Genomic DNA, 17,206 nt, shown 5'->3' with positions numbered 1-17,206 from the left:
AGTGTGTAAACCAACCAGTTGCCTGTGAACAGCTAATATACAGGTAGCTAAATGCCTTCATGTGAACACCACTTCCAAAATTACATAACATTCTGACCTACAGACAAGTGAGCAAGCTAAACCTACTGAAGAACACAAGCAAAATCTGCAAGCTACCCTTTAGTATCAGGTGATGATGGGTGTTCATGTCAACAGGTGAAAATATATCTGCAAGGTTGGTAAAGTGGAGAAGGTACTTACCATCAAACCTGGAGGTGGAGAGACTGGGTATGCTGTGGGAGCTCTCACTGCGGCTCATGTCTGAGGTTGCAGAGCTAGAGAGAGAGGCATTGCTGTGGGATAACTCTGCTGCTATCTCGCTCATGCTGCGACCGGATGGGAGCTGGGACTAGAGAGAACACAGGGAAACAAGGAAAGGGTAAGCTGCGAGTCTTACAAGTCTCGATAGTCAAGACTGGCGTATGTTTGTTACCACAGGTACACACAAACTCTGATACTACCTTACTGATTCCACTTACGATACATCAAGTATATATAGACAGAAATAACCCCCTGGAGATGTGAGCAGTGGATTGTGAGTCTGTCTTCACTTAATGATAAACACTGCGCATAATGGGCATTACTGGGTCCACAGGGGGCATCCCTCAAGGTTTGGGGGATTCCCCACTCAGCAGGCATTAACTCAGGTAAGTCACAGACTCAAGTGAGGTGACACCTGCTTGAAATATCTCAGCTTCATTAATTAGGCCTGGATCAAAGGACAAGCCAGAGCCAAGCTTGGAGTGATAAGTGTCATAAGATCTTAAGTCTAAGAGTATGAAGCCAAAGGATAAAGGAGATAAAGATTAAGTCTGAGACAGTATGATTACATGTGAATGGCAGTTTTATTTCATATCAGGTTCAGGAAGGATTTTTTAAATTTACCTGCCACAATATCTTGGAAGTATGACTAATGCTAAAATATATTTCAGCAAAATTCAAACATCTGAAATCAAATTTATAACAAAACTCCAAATTGTAGCTCTAAAGTTACACGTTGTTATTTCAGATGTAAACTTGTAGAAAGTTTGCAATGCAAATGAATGTAAAAAAAAATATAGAACTTTTCTTGTTGAAAAATTTAACTCTTGTCATTTGTCAATTTAGAACAAATCAGATGTGACCCAAACTAGAAGATGCACTTATAAATAAGAAGTTCATATTTCAGAAACTGCAATAGAAATCTTTACAGACAACAATATTTCATCGCATTTAGAAATCTATTTTCAGAAAGCTACTTCTACGTGCTTTCTTTCATATTTCTATTTATTCCACTCACTGCCTATACATAGTTCCCAAATAACGTAAAGTAAACACAGACAGTATGAATGGACGCCTTTCATGAAGACAGTATTAAAGCTGAAGGTTTATTTTTATCTCCCACCTTAGCCTTGCTTTCTGTCTTGTTATCATAAGCCTAAATAACTCACTCTACATCTGTAGTGTTTTTTTTCCCCCAACCTCCTAATTACTTCTTCCGCTCTTGGGCTTAACAGATGGGCAAGAGAAAGATTGTTGGACACTTAACAGATAGTCAAGTAGAGTTTGGGGAGGGGAGATCACTTTGGTCTTGATGAAATCCAGGGTGATAGCCAGGTCATTTCTAACAGGATATGAACACCATTTCCCTGCCGAGGGTCTTTAGGATGATTACCAGGTGAGCACAAAGTGTAACTCAATGCCTTACCATGTGTAGCTAAACCTGTGCACAACTACTGGTAGTCAGTCTCTCTATGCAGGGCATATAAACACTGCCAGGATAAAGCATGAGATTGCAATGAGAACAGAGACAATAGAATTGCACACATGTCTAAGGTGGCAGTAGAAGAACTGTTCTCACTCCACAGCATCATCAGACACACTGATCAAACTTAATATGGTCAAGTGGAGCAGACAGACTTTCAATGTTTAAAGTTTCTACAAAACATGTAAAAATGAGTCAAAATGTGCATAATTTCGAAACTGTGATTGTGATTATTTACCTCCTACAAGTACATGCAGTATGTTCGCATTCCAATGACTTACATGATTAACATCACACAGTTTCTGCACAGATCACAAACTCCGATTTATTTCTTTGCTAACATTTCAATGTAAATTCTAACATCCTTGTCAAGCATGTTGTCATCGATGGCTGCCAAATTACGCAACTATAATCCAAAACACAGGAAAAATAAGATAATCTGTCTGAAGGACAAATTTCAGAGAGGTAATAGTTCAAGATAGCACCCTAATGTTTTATCTAACAGTATGAATTAGTCATGTGACAATATAGCTTCATATAGTTTCATCTGCACTGCCATGAACTGGTTATGCCTAAACAGGTTCACACATCATGTAACCTGTTATTCTGCAATCATATTCTTGGGAAACTCAAAATAAGAGGGGAGTTTTTGGAAAGTACCAAAATCCTCGTTATCAAGATTGTTGGCTGCATACAAGCATTCCATTTTTCTCACCTTGCTGTGTTTTCTGTCCAGGTAAAACTGGTGCTGTTTCACTGCCATAAACCATATTGACTTTGTCAGTTGTGGAGATGAAGCAAACCAAGAGTGTACTGCAACATTTCCTGGCCCAAATGTCCTCCTGCTTACAGACACTCTGAAAGACAAAAAAGAAATGTCATTTTCATTCACAGATTTAATAAATGACAGCATAAAATCAGCAACTTGCACACGAAAAGAAAAAAAAAAGAAGACCTTCAAGCAACACATATATTTGTTAGAACATTTGTAGCAGAGCTTAATACAGAATAGCCTCCGACAAATGATAAAAAGACTTCCTATAACGGATAAAGAGTTTCACATCCACGTGTTAAAATACTCCGAAAGCTTACCACAAAAAAATGCAGTTCCTTTGAACAGCAAAGATTAATGATTAAGGTATTAGTCAGTTTGTTACTAAAATTTGTTTTGTGCACATATTTAGGCTTTATAGTTGTGTGCTCTAATCAGTTATCAATAATAAGCTTTGGGAGACAAATTTAAAACAAGTCCTTCTCAAACCAAATTTTAAAAAAGTCCTCCTCCTGTGCTAAAAACAATGTGGAAAACATTTTGCTGAAGACATTCAAAACAGAACACCTGGTCTTTATTCCTTTGTCTAGTTTTTACAATGAATTCTATATTTCTTACACATGACTTTCCATTTCCAGCTTTGCATCTGGTATTATGAAAATTTGGAATGACCATATAACAACTATAATCAAGGGGTAATTAAATTCTTCTCGTTGACAACTACTTGAAGTTTATAATTCACATTATACCTATAACGTAACTTGCAACTAAAACTTGCATTATTTCTTTTCATTCACATTTCGACTTCTTGTCACTCAATGCACATGAAAATGGTGACTACAAATTGATTGCTTGCTGTATTACTTGTACCAATGGAAGGAGAGCAGGTCTTACATTGCTTGTACCGGTAGAGAGATGCATGTAGTTTGGATGAAAAAAAAGAGGATTTAGTTTGGACAGGACACTATAGCAATCCAGATGATGCAGCATTAGTTAAGCATTAGCTGGCCTAATGGCGTTAAGGAAATAACAGAATGGATGCAGACATGCTATAGCCACAGTCAATTAAAAACACAGGCAGTAATGTTTATGATATTCCCAGTCCATGCAAGTACATGTACATCTGATGGGACAATGAGGTTTGAACAGGTTACATCAGCAGTCTGACTACTACTGCTAGCATTAATACATTATGCATGGTATTAATATCCAAGTCTTTAATCTTAACAAATGTTGAAGTGCCTTTATCAAATGTTGCCTTTTCACATTCAAATATTTATGTATCACCTATAAAATACTGCGTTTTAACATCTAAATATTTACATATGATCCGGATAGTACAGTATGACTAATCTATGACACTACCTGTTGGCTACAGTATCAGAAGTTTCTGTGATACTCACTGAGTGGTAGGATCTGAAATGGCGTCTGACAAATCGTCAAACTCCTCGATTGGTTCTCGTATTGCGTCTTCATACAGGTTGAAACTGCTCAGCGTGTGAACAATACTAGAGAGGGAGAAGGGAAGAGAGCAAGTTGTTCACTAAGAGAAAGAGCTGGACGACAAAGTTTTACCTGGATATCTTGGTAGATGTACCACTAATAGCAACAGCCCATTGTAATGCAAGGTAATACACACATCAGTATGTTGCATACCCTCAGCCAGTACAGACTCATTCCAACATCATTCCTTGTGAACTGTGACTGTTTGCAAAGCATCATTTACCATCTCCCAGATGAAAGAGGGGGGGGGGGGCTCTAATTTGTTAACATCATCAAGTTTATCATTACACAGAGCTTGAGTCTAGACCAAAGACTTTCCATCCATGTCCCTCATCCCAACATCCCAGCTGTCCCCAAGCACTTCTCAAGGTGTTTCCAGAAGCAATGGGCACCCCACTGTTAAGAACAAGGCAGGGGGTTCCCAGCAGCTTGTAGGGAATCCACAGCTTTTTGGTAATCAGATAGGACTAAGGACTGGACTTCTAGTCAGGCAGTCTCTTCATCAGTCATGCTTCACAGAGTTGCAATCCTAATATGAGGTAAGGTGGAGACACTTTACACCATTAGATCACACTTCTACTTTTCATTATTTACCTTACTTCTTCTCAGACAAGGGGCAACAAGCTCATTTCCATAAACCTCTTGTATGGTAATCTCTGTATTTAAAATGCTGCCAAGATACATGCACAAGAATGAAACAAGTGCATCTGAAGAAATACTTCTAGAAAGACATCTTAATGAATATCTGTGAACATATCCAAAGCGAAGTAACGTCTAAATGTTGATTTAAAGGAGCTTTTTTCAACACTCATTAACGGCTCTAGTCCGTTGTGAATCAGCTCTTGTGCTACTGTTTATGAAGAGTGATGAACAAAAAAAAAAATGTCCTAATGACAATGACTTGAGCATTCCAAAAGACAGCTTCTTTAAACAAACGAGAGCCTTTGCTGCAGCCCATGTGGCAATGAGACTGTTAGGCAAGAGTTTATGCCATCCTCAGATAAGATGTGGCATTGCAAATAATGTTCATATTGCAAACCCATATTTATAATTTCCAGCTTCAAGTGTTTCTCAAGTTACAGATAGGATCTAGGAATCTGGTACATGGCTTATTTAAATGTTTTTCTTCTGCTATATAACAAGTGTCCCAGTGAATTACACTTAGTTCAATAATTTTAAATTTTCAAAACTAAAAAGTTACAATCAATTTTAATTTTTTTTTTTTTTTGGTGAACATAAGTTCATCTACAGAGTTACCTTCAACATTCCCAATTAGAAAACAAGAACTTATCCTAACTCCGGTGAGTTCTACCACACTTGATGAAACTGTGCATGGAAAAATTCTATAAGCATATTTGAAGATGGTCAGTGTAGGGATGATGTGAAGGAATGAGCCTGGCCTGCCATAAAACACATACAAAATGAAGGTGATTATAAATGCCGTGCAGGGCTTTATGCAAACTGTAATAACATGCCAAAATACATTTACTTAGAGCAAGACTTGTGTACAAGAATTTCAACCCAAAATTGCTTAATTCATGTATTACACTTTCCATATCCAAAAATACTGTTTCCATTCAATTAATATATCAAGGTAAAAAGTAAAATGTAACTGTAAAACAGAGTTAGCCACAACCAGTTAGAAATAGACTAGTCTACATCTGGACATAAAATATCTACAACTACAACATTCTAATTCATAATTCTTGTTTTTCAACAAACATATCTTCTGAAAGGAGGTGAGGTCAATAGAAACAGCAAAAAAAACAAAGTTCATAAATCTAAGAGTTCGACAACTGTTGACAAAGTTTTCCCTGTTACCTAAGTTTTCTTCGCACATGACAGATGAGTGGGCGTTGTTAACTGACTACGATACGATACATAATGTATGATAACATAATTACACAGCCATTTTGACAATGAATAACCAAGACTTAGTAATCTGGACCATTTTTAACACAACCAGTAGAATACTAGAGTCTATCAAAGCAAATGAAAACACAGCTATACTTTTAGTTCATACTATGGGCGTAGCAAAACCTGAAATCGTATTTACACATAAAAATGGGTGCCTTCAGATCTGTATGAAATCAACAGCATATGCTTTAAATCACAAATCAATTCCTTTTATCACAGCCAAAACTGTTGTCCAACAGTTATAATAAATCTTGACAGGCAGTCCAACCAAGGCTAAAATGAAATCTTTAAGAAACCTTTCATCCTCTCTACTTCATTCAGCTGTTAGAAAAACACCCAAACTTGATATGGATCAATGTACCCTGTGGTAGCAGACAGGAAACCATTATAGAATGAATGGCTTTTACTTCAAATGATCTGACACTGCACAAAAAGTATCCCACTTAGAGGCTTGTGCATGACCATGAATACAGCAGCAAGAGCAACAGATTTATAAAACAGTTTAGTTTGGAAGCTAAACATGCAATTTTATCCATTTATGTTCAAAACTGTACCACCACATAAATGTTAAGTTGGAAATCTTTGTCCTAATTCACGAACAATGTGTGATAAAAAGGACAACATAATAATGCATCATCCTGCCTGAACCATGTGCCTTAAAACAGCCATGACACCAAACACTAACCAAAAAGTTTGATCAACTTCGCCATACATTGTAACTTTACACATAATTTTAACAATTTTTACACCATAAACCAAGCTAACAGTGAATGACAGAGCAGTTTTAAGTAATTACCATGCATATCATTCTTTGTTGTCCATGTGCCAGAAAATTCATATTTGGACATACTACATATATATCTATACTACATTCTATTATCATGCAAGTGTAAACCTGGCAGAGAGAGATCTAATGTTTATTTTTAGCAAAGCCTCTAGGTACAGGTACATACAAATAATTTTGTATGTTTAAAATGGTGATCATACATCTTCAGTAGTGATATGAAAACAGTCACATATACAGCTATGTGAGAAAATGTCACGTTAACTAAGACACAATTAAATAGCACAAAAAGGGGTTATCTGTTTAGAACTTATTATACCCTCAATATTTTAAAATCTTTGATTTGACAAATAAAGGGGTGGCAAGGTGATGGCAAGGAACTAAAGGTAAATATTTTGCTTGGTGTCATACATGAGGATGGGCACTATGAGTGGATAACAGTTTTTATGACACACAGCCTGACAATTTCTGATGGATTTACAAAGAGAAAAAAAAAAACAACACAGAAATTCAGTGAGGGTGAAAAAAAGTTCCTAAATGTAGCTACCAAGACACAATGACATTAAGTGTAATCCATCATTCATGTACTGTATATATGACAGTCAACATATATACATTTCCATATGCAGGATCTGCCTCTGATCAGTTCTAGTACAAAATGTCAACATCATCCCACAAAATCATGGGGATCTTGTGTTTAAGTCACTGTTTGAGTTTATACAGTTTATTCAGGTTCATCACATACATGCTTAGATCCACGCTTTTGTTAATCCTTCATACTACTGGTTTAGATCATGCAGTTTTTATTACACAACAATGGTGGTATCTCAGTACATTTGGTCCTCTCAACTCTTGACCTGTAGTCTATTTTGGGTGTCTGTCTGTTTTATAAGACTATTTAAATGTGCAGTCAATGCTCCCAAAGCATACATGTAAATACTGTCTAGTTGATTACATACATAATTACAGCCTATGGGACAAATGATCAGGGAGTACAAGTATTTATGCCTAACAACAATATTAATTTCTCCCCTTAGTGTGGGACAGCCTAGCGACTCCTTCCTGAGGGTCACATTTATCAAGGTTTGGTTAACAATCAGTTTGTCATGTGTAGGTAATGACTGGCTAGTACCCTAATATTGCTACAAAACTTAGCCAGGAACAGGACCTGGACTGTCACAATGCCTCTTATCTAATCTTTCTGGCATCTCAATCTTGTCTAGTTCTTAATCTGTGTGTGAAAAATATGAAGCCAAATTGACAAAGTAGTGAATCAGCCAGAAAAAGCATGGTGAAAGAAAAATAAAATGGAACATACATAAGACTGTCATGTTCTTTTTTTTTTGTGATGATGTTGGTCAAATTATATAACATTTGACTATGTATAAGGCCGATGTGTTTCTAACTAAAAAAAATCTAAGCATCAGGCTTTGTAAAGACCAACAGGCAAGAACTGATACAAGATGAATACTGTTTCATTTGGATCACAAATACTTTATACATATATACTCAATTCTTATGACATGTATGCCTTAAGGAACTCACACAACACATAGACAGAGACTGTAAAACTTGGAAACTTATGGACATGTTTAACCATGTGATACTAGTACTTGAAAACGAAAGGGGTACTAAAAAGAACTCGATAAAGAGACAGGTACGACATAAACCTTGAAAATGACAGGGGTACTAAATAGAACTTGATAAAGAGACAGGTACAACATACAACTTGAAAATGACAGGGGTACTAAATAGAACTTGAAAAGGAGATAAGTATTACAAAATACTTGAAAATGTGAGAGGTGCTGCATGCAGAGAACTTGAAAATGACAGGTGCTGCAGAGAATTCGAAAATGAGAGGTACGACATATAACATGAAAATGAGAGAAGTACTACTCAGAAGTGTAAACTAGCATAACCAGGTCCACATGTTTTCTGACAAACAGGCAAATCATACTTCGAAAAAGAATGTGCATGAAAAAATAATTACTATGTTCTAGACTATTCTTGTCCAGCTAACTAAAAATATGGGATTGCCACAGTGCACAATAATAGCCAGTACATTTACCCATACATGTACATGTGCAACAATAATGGTACTAATTGTTCTGAATAATTTGGTTCAATTTCGGGTTCTCTCACTGACCTAGACATATTGCTTTGTTTAACCAATGCTGTGGATGAACATGCTCAACACATTTCAGGTTATTTATTAAAGAATTTTTAAAAAAAAATTTTCAATGATAGCTGAGCTGAGCAGCATAAGCAGAGTAGTGGAACTAAAAAAGGGTAATGCCAGTAGTGAAATGAAAACAAGCACTTAGTTGCACAGATAACAGTTAATATTCCATAACAACATTGTTTATCTTTACATCCAGAAAGAGAAAAAAAACTGACCTCACAAAACAGGAAAAACAAGTGGTGGAGTAGCACACATTATTAACATCATTTGAATTTTCACAATTCATCTCAGTGTACCTAAACACAACTGATAGTTCAGTTTCCCAGCTAATCTTCAAGCATGCCACAATGTCTAAGTGTATGACTGAGGAAGCCGGGATACCCAGTTACACCCCATACTTTTACAGAGGAGTTAGCATGTGGCAGAACTGTGAGGCAATTAGAGGGGTAGAACCATGAGGGACCACCAGTTTTACACAAAACATCTGATAGTGGGGCCTTAGAAGTAGACTTCAGATGACCAGGAGGGTCAAGTGTCAAGAGCTGAACAAGTGGACAATAGCCAGCTGTATGGAGAGCATGTACATTATACTTGTTAAACTGTCAGGGTAGGGCTTAAGTGTACACATGCATCAGTGGTAAATCTATAACACAGAAGAGTAATAATGGAAAGTCATGCGCAAGAGAAATTCTTCTCAATAAGTCATTATTAAAATACTCGTGCATTTGAAAATTATGTTGTTCCCACTGCAATATTTCTTGTAACTTGATTTTAGTTTAACGCAGTTTTACAAAAAAAAAGTTAATTTGCATATTGTGATGTCTACGTGGTAAGTGGTTATATATTTACCTGCCATGTAATTTTCAGATATAAGGCATTTCATTATGTTGTGATGTAACATACACATGGAGTAAGAGTATGTATACAATAGACCAACATACATACATCAACAGCAGCTAAATTAACCCTAAAAATTAATGTGAACTAAAATTGTTTGCAACAAGCAATTATCAAACAAAAAATGAAATAAAATAAAAACTGTGGCACAAGAAGCAAGATATTAATTAGTGATAATAACATTAGAACAGATTGATCAGAGCATAACTAAGTAACATAATTCATAACATAAGTAAACAAATATATTTCCTAACAGATACTTATATTTACTTTATCTGACATTCCGCACAAATAAGTTCTCATCCACAAAAATGTTAGTAGAACAAATTCACAGCAATTATCCATATTCATTCAATAAACATGGTTGTGTTCGAGACAATGAAGTAGATAAATATACACATCTGACTGATGTGTACAAGTTAATCAATGTGCAAGCTTACCTTATCGTTATCAAATGAACAAAGCCACCACAGGTCTATACTGAGGCGAGAGTGGCCTACATGTTTGGTACATAGGTTAGTTCACAGTCTTTGCTATGCCAACAATAGTCACTTGGTGTCACTGATTTTGTACACACCACACAGAGAAGGGGTGAGGAAACAAGACAAGAGCATCTACTAACCAAACATGTTCCCTTGTAGGAGTGTGACTGGCCAGGCCAGGCTAGTTCAGTCCATGGATGATGAAGAGACTGGACCAAGAGCACATGTGATTAGCTGGCCAAAGTGTGACCCGACCCCTTAACCCACTAGGACTCACTGGCTTAGGGGAGAAGCACATTCCCCAGCTCCCAGCAAAAATAGTCCCCTCAGCATGAAAGAGGGTCACATGGCCTGTAATAATAGACTGTATTACACTGGCTTGCCCCCTGTCTTATACAATGAAAAGGAAATGACATCTGGATAGGTGTATACTGTATGTGTGTGTAGAGGGGTCCCCATGTGGTTTGAAGTGGGGATTCCTCTACCTTTTATACTCGGACGAACGATGGCAACAATGTGTACAGTAAACTCACTGTGTTTTTGAAATTTTTACTTCAAACCAATCTTTCATGGAAAAGAATATTGCCTATAAAACAACAGTTAATAAGGAAAAAAGACACACACCTCCTTTCAAGTTTTACAGAAGACAAACATATACAAAAAGCCATACAGAAACTATCAAAAGTACAGGTTTCAGATCAAGGTCATCTGAGGAAAGAGCTACTCTCTAAAAGTGTGTTTCTCATGTGTACATATAACTGGCACAAAGTAGGGCAGTGCATACACCTACATAAAGGTGTGGCAAAGCACTGCGTCTTGTAGACTGAATTTAAAGTTTACAAGCTTTCCTGCCAATCATTACCTACTGCAAACTTAACATACCTGTGCATAGGTGACTAGGAGTCAAAGAGGCTTCAGAGTAAGTCCTTCAGGTAGACTTACTTAGGTGTGGTAAAATCAGACTAATTTATATCACAATGTATATTTTCTCAGGCACTAAAATCAGAAAGGTGACCCAGAGTGACAGGCCACATACCTCTGTGGCCAGCCCAGTGTCAGGCCCTTAGGCATGCCACTGATAAACCAGCCAGCTGTTTAAAAAAGGTCCCTTTTATAATTGGAAATTGTTAGCACAGAAATAAGTTGACCAACAACTTTACCACAGCACAACATTTCTTTGGATATATGCATGAAACAATTAGTGCACAATGGTATACACACAGGCATGTAGTATTTCCTCTATTGATCCCGAATTTTCAGTGAAATCATAACTACTACAGTTAAAAATAAAAATTATTGAATGTAATCAATCCACATACAATAATTCCCTCAGAAAATGCCCTATTAAAGAACTACACACACTCATGGTAAAACTGTAAAACCTGTTTGATAGGAAAGTACTGTAACACCTGAAAATAACAACACCACAGACCAGACTTACTGCACAAATTTTCTCACCTGGGTTCCTAAACACTTAGCTGAGGAATTCAATGTAAACTATCCACCTACTGCACGTATGAAGAGCTTCACATATACCTGTTTGAGAATCAACACTGGGTGGTCAATTGTTGTGGCCTACACTGGGACACTGAAGTGCAGTCACTGGTCACCACCAGGTACCCATTCACAAGGTGTAATAAATCAGGTGAGAACAGACCCCTTCACATAGTTGAACGAGAATTTGCATGGTCATTTTCACTCAGAAAGAGTAATATTATAATACTATACACACGTGACTTTCTGTATGGTCCAGCATGTACAGGTACATTATATATACATATATTCAAAAAATCCCCTATTATTTCTTATTATTATTATTTCTATTTGTTTATAAAAGTACCCCCAGTTTGATCACATCTATTTTAGTTGTCATCACTATGCAGATGTTATCAGACTTCATGAGATTACATGTACATGTACCATATTCACTCTGTACTGATTTATTCATGGTGATGTTATGTCAGATCAATGGAGCACCTGGGAATCACTTGATCTTTAACTAAATCATTCATATGCGACCCAAGCATCACAAACAATTTACGGAGTAATACTTTACAAATAATCTAAACATTCCTAATGTAACAGTCCTACACATCTTCTAGTGTTAAATTCTGTTCAGCATTTTGTATCAGGTCTTTGTTTCATTTTACAACTGATTCTTAACCCCAAATTATCCCTCATAGATCTATTCTTCTTTTCCATTGATCAAGAGACGGTCACATGATGCATTCAATGTGAATGTAATGTCACACTCACAAGTACCATTTAACGTTCACGAGGCAGTATCCAATGATCTCGTGTTTATTCCTTAGCAGTTATCTCCCTTAGTTATCTCTCCGACGTCTGAGTGTTCATAAAGTAAAGACCAGGTTTACGGTTATAGCTTCGTTATCGACATACAAATTCTGCGATTTAAACACAACCCGAAAAGGTACACTGTTTTTTCTGTATAATAAAACATATGGTTCATGCTGTGGGGTTTGATGTGTGGAATTCAAACTGTGATATTCACTGCTCTCGAGCTGACAATTCCTCATATCCCACAGTATGCACTATCTGTATTATATACCAGAACAGCAGACTACCTTTCCCCTGATACTTTCCACATGACATAATGTCTTCCATGTAGATGTATCCTATAGCAATAAGATCACACTGAATGAGTAGAAACTTAATAACCAGCTAGACTACTATGTGAATGAAATTATGCAATAGTACAGATAAATAATAAATAGACACACTGTATTTACCACTTGCTAAATAATATCATCTGTACAATGACATCAATATTTGGTGCTAAAGAGACAAGTGAGAAGAATAAGGTCATGCACCTGGGGCAACATGAGGAGGCGCAGAGTCACTGCATGCTGAACTAGGGAAGCCAGGTAACGTATTGAAATGTCCACCCCAAGAAGGCAGAGTAGGAGAGGTCTCCAGGTAAATCAGCACTGGCAGAAGGTAAGACACAGAAGCTGGGAAATGGAAGTGAAGTCAGTGGACGTAATCAGACCAGTGATTTTAGGTTATTAGGAATGTCACACTTCACCTCATTTACTGCCTTCCAATTTGTCAGCAAAGGTTAACGCCATTCTTCACATTCTTTTAAATGTCTTGGTGAGGCTCCACATGGGCCAATTCAGATGTCAAGATAACCAATAACTACTCTATAGGTTTGACAATATTTCAGCACGTCAACTTGTTTATACTCAGTATTAAAAAAAAATAATAGAACTTTTCTTGCAAAACTTGAGCAGTAAAGAAATATTTTTAAGAATCTACCAATGAGATTTTAAACATCTATTCTTTTTTCCAACACAGTGACACAGCTTATTAATAGTATGTGTATATGGGAAACATTTCTTCCCCTTTTGGGGATTTTTTTTTGCAAACTTGCACACCAATTCAGATGGACAGAGGAAAAATCCACCCTGCCACACCAGGATTTAATGCCATTTTTTTGCCGTAAAATGCATTTGTGTACTTTTCTTCGTTAAAGACAATAGTACTGAAAGATTTGAATAATGAAGGACACATCGCAAAATGAAGACTTTGTTACTGGCATTCTAAATAGTTTGGCCACCAGTAACAGCAAGGGTAATGGCAGTCACACTGTAATCAGTCTCCGAACTAATGAACTTCCTCCAGACACTAAATAATTCAAGGATGGTCAATCTAGCCTGGACTCTACCCAGATGGTAGCTAGGTAAACATACACTTTCATATACTTGGTACAGCTAGCTATTTACTAACAATGCTTAAGTGTTCAGCTCTTTGCTTACAGTCAACATAACAACAGGAAATTTGACAGACAAATGAAATACCAAAGGCCAGCAGTAGCAGGGAACACCACCATGTCAGAGGGCAATACAGCTGACTTAGTTCAGCTCACCCACTCTAATTATCAGCCAAGCACAGACAAACCCCCCATTTTACAGTCAATTACCGATATGTCAACAATTGCACAATCACTTTTATTATTCGGGCGTTGACGAGACAAAAATGCATGTAGCTGTTGATGACAATGTGATAATAGGCACTGCCTGTTCAAACCAGCTATAAAGTTCACACCATGCTAAAAAGATCTGTTCTTTGCACAGTGTCCAAACATTTTCTGTTTTTGTACCGTAATTCTTCTAAAACTTCCACTTTAAACTTCTTCTAAATTTAAAAGTTATTATATACTGCTACTGCTTTTCTATTTAATGTCTCCTGGATGTCAATTTTTCTGCTTTCCTATAATGTATCACATACTCCATGTGACAAGCTGATATTATTTTTATGAAATTTCAGAAAGAAAAATTCACATTTTTGAAGTTTTAATTTGGTCTTTTTTAAGTTTAAACGTTGAAAGAATTACAGCATTACCTTTCATATGAAAAAGATCCAAATGTGCATAGTTACTGCTCTGATGCAGAAATGAACAAACAGAGGGTCACCTAACAAGGACAGGTATGATAATAAATAATGTGATCTCACAATAAATGCTTTCTATCAACCGTCCTTTACACGAATACTACTTTCTTGACAATACAAAATGATGAGAAGCTAATTGTGAGGCAAGAACACCACCAATTACTAGGTCAAATTGACACTCATGGTTTTCCTCCACCTTGTAACATGTGAACTTAGAATGTAAAAAATAAAAAAGCTTTGGGAGAAAGTTATTAATAGGGATTCTATGGATATTTCTCAAAAAGCACTTAAAAACTTCCACATGCACAAAATCCCCCTTTTGATATTAAACTGTATGGCTTTTCACATATACACCCAATGAGAGCCATCTGTAAATTACAGCAGAATTCATCATTTAAAAATGTTGAATGCTTCACAAAAATCTGTGATATTAGCTATATTTTATTGAAACAACACCTGTACCGTAATTACCAGATGGCTCCCTATACCACAACTAAATATGCACAAGATATTAGAATACCAAGAGAAAATGCACAAACTGCACGCATAAATGATGAGAAAAGATTCATCACTTACCGTTTTGGATCATTAACTTCTATTGAAAACTTCTTGATAGTATCTCTGTAAAACAAGTTTTCCAGTTGTCTCCAGCTGAAGAACTGAAAAAGAAAGTAATAAACAATATCTGTACACTCTAAAGCCCTGAAATTTATTCATCTGATTAGTGATTAACTCTATACTTCAGACTATTTCATGAACATGATGGTTGTTGGGTTGAGGGTAGCAGGAAGCCAAAATGGCTGGGACAAACCACCACTTTGTCCTACAAACCTACAAACCACCACTTTATCCAGTTACCAACAAACCACCACTTTGTCCTACAAAACAACACTTTCTCTAGTTACCAACAATCCACCACTTTGTCCTACAAACAACACTTTCTCTAGTTACCAACAAACCACCACTTTGTCCTACAAACCACCACTTTCTCCTACAAACCACCATTTTATCCAGTTACTAACAAACCACGACTTTGTCCTACAAAACAACACTTTCTATAGTTACCAACAAACCACCACTTTGTCCTACAAACCACCATTTTCTCCTACAAACCACCACTTTATCCAGTTACTAACAAACCACCACTTCATTCTACAAAAAACAACACTTTCTCTAGTTACCAACAAACCACCACTTTCTCCTACAAACCACCACTTTATCCAGTTACCAACAAACCACCACTTTCTCCTACAAACCACCACTTTATCCAGTTACCAACAAACCACCGCTTTCTCCTACAAACCACCACTTTATCCAGTTACCAACAAACCACCACTTTCTCCTACAAACCACCACTTTCTCCTACAAACCACCACTTTATCCAGTTACCAACAAACCACCGCTTTCTCCTACAAACCGCCATTTTATCCAGTTACCTACAAACCACCACTTTCTCCTACAAACCACCATTTTATCCAGTTACCAACAAACCACCATTTTGTCCTACAAAAAACAATTTCTCTAGTTACCAACAAACCACCACTTTCTCCTACAAACCACCACTTTCTCCTACAAACCACCACTTTATCCAGTTACTAACAAACCACCAATTTGTCCTACAAAAAAATTACTTTCTCTAGTTACCAACAAACCACCACTTGGTCCTACAAACTACCATTTTCTCCTACAAACCACCACTTTATCCAGTTACCAACAAACCACCACTTTCTCCTACAAATCACCATTTTCTCCTACAAGCCACCACTTTATCCAGTTACTAACAAACCACCACTTTGTCCTACAAAACAACACTTTCTCCAGCTACCAAGAAACCACCACTTTCTCCAGTTACCTACAAGCAAACATCCGTTTTAGAACACGAACAAACCATCATATGAATTCCAATCTGGGATATCTATGGTCAGGGAGCCTCTGATGAGCTAATCCTTACATCTTGAGAGAACAATAACCCATAATTCTGGCCAAAATTTTTTTCAAGAAATCACCAACAAAAAATATGGTTTCTTTGATCTGCTTTTCAGCCAATGTAGAGTTATGTAAACTGCTGCTTTGTTTATTTGCCAACCTTTATTACATCATGTGCACCTATGTTTCACTACATCATCATGAAACAAAAACAGGAAACCGATGTGAGCGCATACAAAGCTATTCCACATCAAACTATTTCACTTGCAATTTTTGGATTTCGCAAATCACTTTCTCCTCCTCAACCCCTCCCCCCACAACACACACACCTACACAAGGACAAATAATGAAATATTTCTTCAAGTGAAAGAAATGTACATGCATAAATACAGATAAATTTTAGTATGCAAGGGGAGGCTTATGGCGAGTTGCAGAAAGAACGGGAGTTACCTCCCCTGAAATAGTTCAATCTCTATTATACATGTGATGATCATTTATCGGATCAAAAAGATTAATAATCCTACTTGTTATTACCACATCTACATTT

General features: G+C 36.8%; 1 protein-coding gene across 1 annotated transcript in view; it reads right to left on the bottom strand.

Moving 5' to 3' along the window:
* The window catches only part of LOC135470993 (FERM domain-containing protein 4B-like), a 74,368-nt gene that overhangs the window by 27,647 nt on the left and 29,515 nt on the right, over positions 1 to 17,206 (bottom strand). The window contains 5 exon segments of the mRNA XM_064750042.1: positions 241 to 388; positions 2,499 to 2,640; positions 3,959 to 4,063; positions 15,310 to 15,392; positions 15,962 to 16,028. Of these exon segments, the coding sequence (XP_064606112.1) occupies positions 241 to 388; positions 2,499 to 2,640; positions 3,959 to 4,063; positions 15,310 to 15,392; positions 15,962 to 16,028 (545 nt within the window).

This window comes from Liolophura sinensis, chromosome 7, assembly GCF_032854445.1.
Source record: "Liolophura sinensis isolate JHLJ2023 chromosome 7, CUHK_Ljap_v2, whole genome shotgun sequence".
In the NCBI taxonomy this organism is placed as follows: Eukaryota; Metazoa; Mollusca; class Polyplacophora; order Chitonida; family Chitonidae; genus Liolophura; species Liolophura sinensis.
The sequence above is the reverse complement of the archived record's forward strand: the minus strand, read 5'-3'. Positions and strand labels throughout refer to the sequence as shown.